Source organism: Triticum dicoccoides, unplaced genomic scaffold (genome assembly GCF_002162155.2).
Source record: "Triticum dicoccoides isolate Atlit2015 ecotype Zavitan unplaced genomic scaffold, WEW_v2.0 scaffold112278, whole genome shotgun sequence".
Classification (NCBI taxonomy): Eukaryota; Viridiplantae; Streptophyta; class Magnoliopsida; order Poales; family Poaceae; genus Triticum; species Triticum dicoccoides.
Window position 1 is genome coordinate 1 of NW_021177718.1, and position 1,591 is coordinate 1,591.

General features: G+C 43.2%; 1 protein-coding gene across 1 annotated transcript; it reads right to left on the minus strand.

Annotated features, from left to right (window-relative positions):
- Positions 1–541: 541 nt before the first annotated feature.
- On the minus strand, positions 542–1,585 carry LOC119343008 (germin-like protein 8-5). The gene is made up of 2 exons (XM_037614236.1): positions 1,424–1,585; positions 542–1,294 (listed from the first exon to the last, which is right to left on the minus strand). The coding sequence occupies exons 1-2, from the start codon at positions 1,542–1,544 to the stop codon at positions 726–728; spliced, it is 690 nt and encodes a 229-aa protein (XP_037470133.1). The 5' UTR covers positions 1,545–1,585; the 3' UTR covers positions 542–725.
- Positions 1,586–1,591: the final 6 nt, after the last annotated feature.

A 1,591-nucleotide genomic window follows, 5' to 3' on the forward strand; every position in this document is an offset into this window, starting at 1 on the left:
GACACCATGTATCGTTCGGTCATTGGACTTTATTTATGAAGCGGGTAGAAGTCCGTTTCATGATAAAATTCTTCACTGACAAGCTAACAACGCAAATAATAACCATTTGGGGGGTGGGGGTAATAATCCTTTCTTTTCTATATTTTTTCATGTTTCCTATATGTATGTTTGAGCTGATTTTTGGAACCTGGTCTCTGGTGAGCCCAGTTTCTATAAATTAGTAAAAAATCGTATTTCTAGTTCTCAACTTAAGGAAAACAAAAATAATGCTCGTAAGTTTTTTGATAAATGAGTCACTTCATTGATTTCCATTCAAGCAACCGTCAATAAAGCTTACATTAGTTTTGAACTAAAAGGAAGCTAAAACATTACATACGGGAATCATAAATTACTTATTTCATGAAACAGAAAGCGAGAGACAAGAACTACGACTCAAGCAACCAACTTTTGCACATACGACTTCCATATTTCAATCATGAGCACAATCGGACTCCAACCATCGCATTCATCACATTTGAACCAAAAAAAGCATACAACATCACATCATTATCATAAAAAATGATATTGTCAATTATCCAGAAGGTAGATATACATTCACTCATTACAGACACACAAATGGCATGATGTACGTTCCATTTATTTTATAGATTAAGATGCATATCTAGGAACTCAGCCATGTCCTTAATTTGTGCACTGATCTTTCAAGTAATTAACAAAGGTCTGACTTAGTTGTGGTTGTTCTCCCAGAACTGGGCCTGGAGCCAGTCTATTGTATTCTTTTCCACCTGAAACGCCTTGGCAAGAACATCATCGGATATTTGTGGGTCTGACCCAAACACCGCGTTGGCAATTGTGATAGCCCCAGGGTTCTGGCTGCTAAGTGTGGCAATTGCAACGGCGGGCTTGTGTGGGTTGGGGTTGAATTGGAAGTGGATGAGCCCCACGGGGAAGACAAACACATCACCTTTGTTGAGCACCTTGGAGAGGAACTTGTTTCTGTTTGGGGCGGGCTGGTTGGATGTGACAAAGCCAACGTACAGTGTCCCCTCGAGTACCGTGAGGATCTCAGTGGCGCGAGGGTGCGTATGTGGTGGGTTCTGACCCAAGGGAGCATAGTCGATGCGCGCAATTGAGATGCCGAGTGTGTTGAGTCCAGCAATCTGCATGACGTTGATCAAGGTGACGTTGGATCCAACCTTGTTGGTCACCCTAGGCTTGTCGAGGGCGGCTGCCTTGAAGAAGTCATCAGCGTTGACCTCCATTGGGTTCTTGCAAACAAACCCATTGACACGAACTGGTGCATAGAGGAGATGTGACATGTAAGCTCAGATCTTACGAAGTTGTTTCTGACTTGCATATAATTTCTAGAAATTCATTTCAGCATATTTATTTGGTGAGAACGGGATGAGAAACAGGATAGTACCTGGTGAATTCATGTCGGCGACACAAAAGTCCTGGAGGGGGCTAGGGTCGGAGGCAGTGGCCTGGCATGAGACCAAGGCAAGAAGAGCAGCAAGGAGAAGGATGGAAGAGGAGGATGCCATCTGATTTTCTTCTCTCTCTCTCTCTCTCTCTCTCTCTCTCTCTCTCT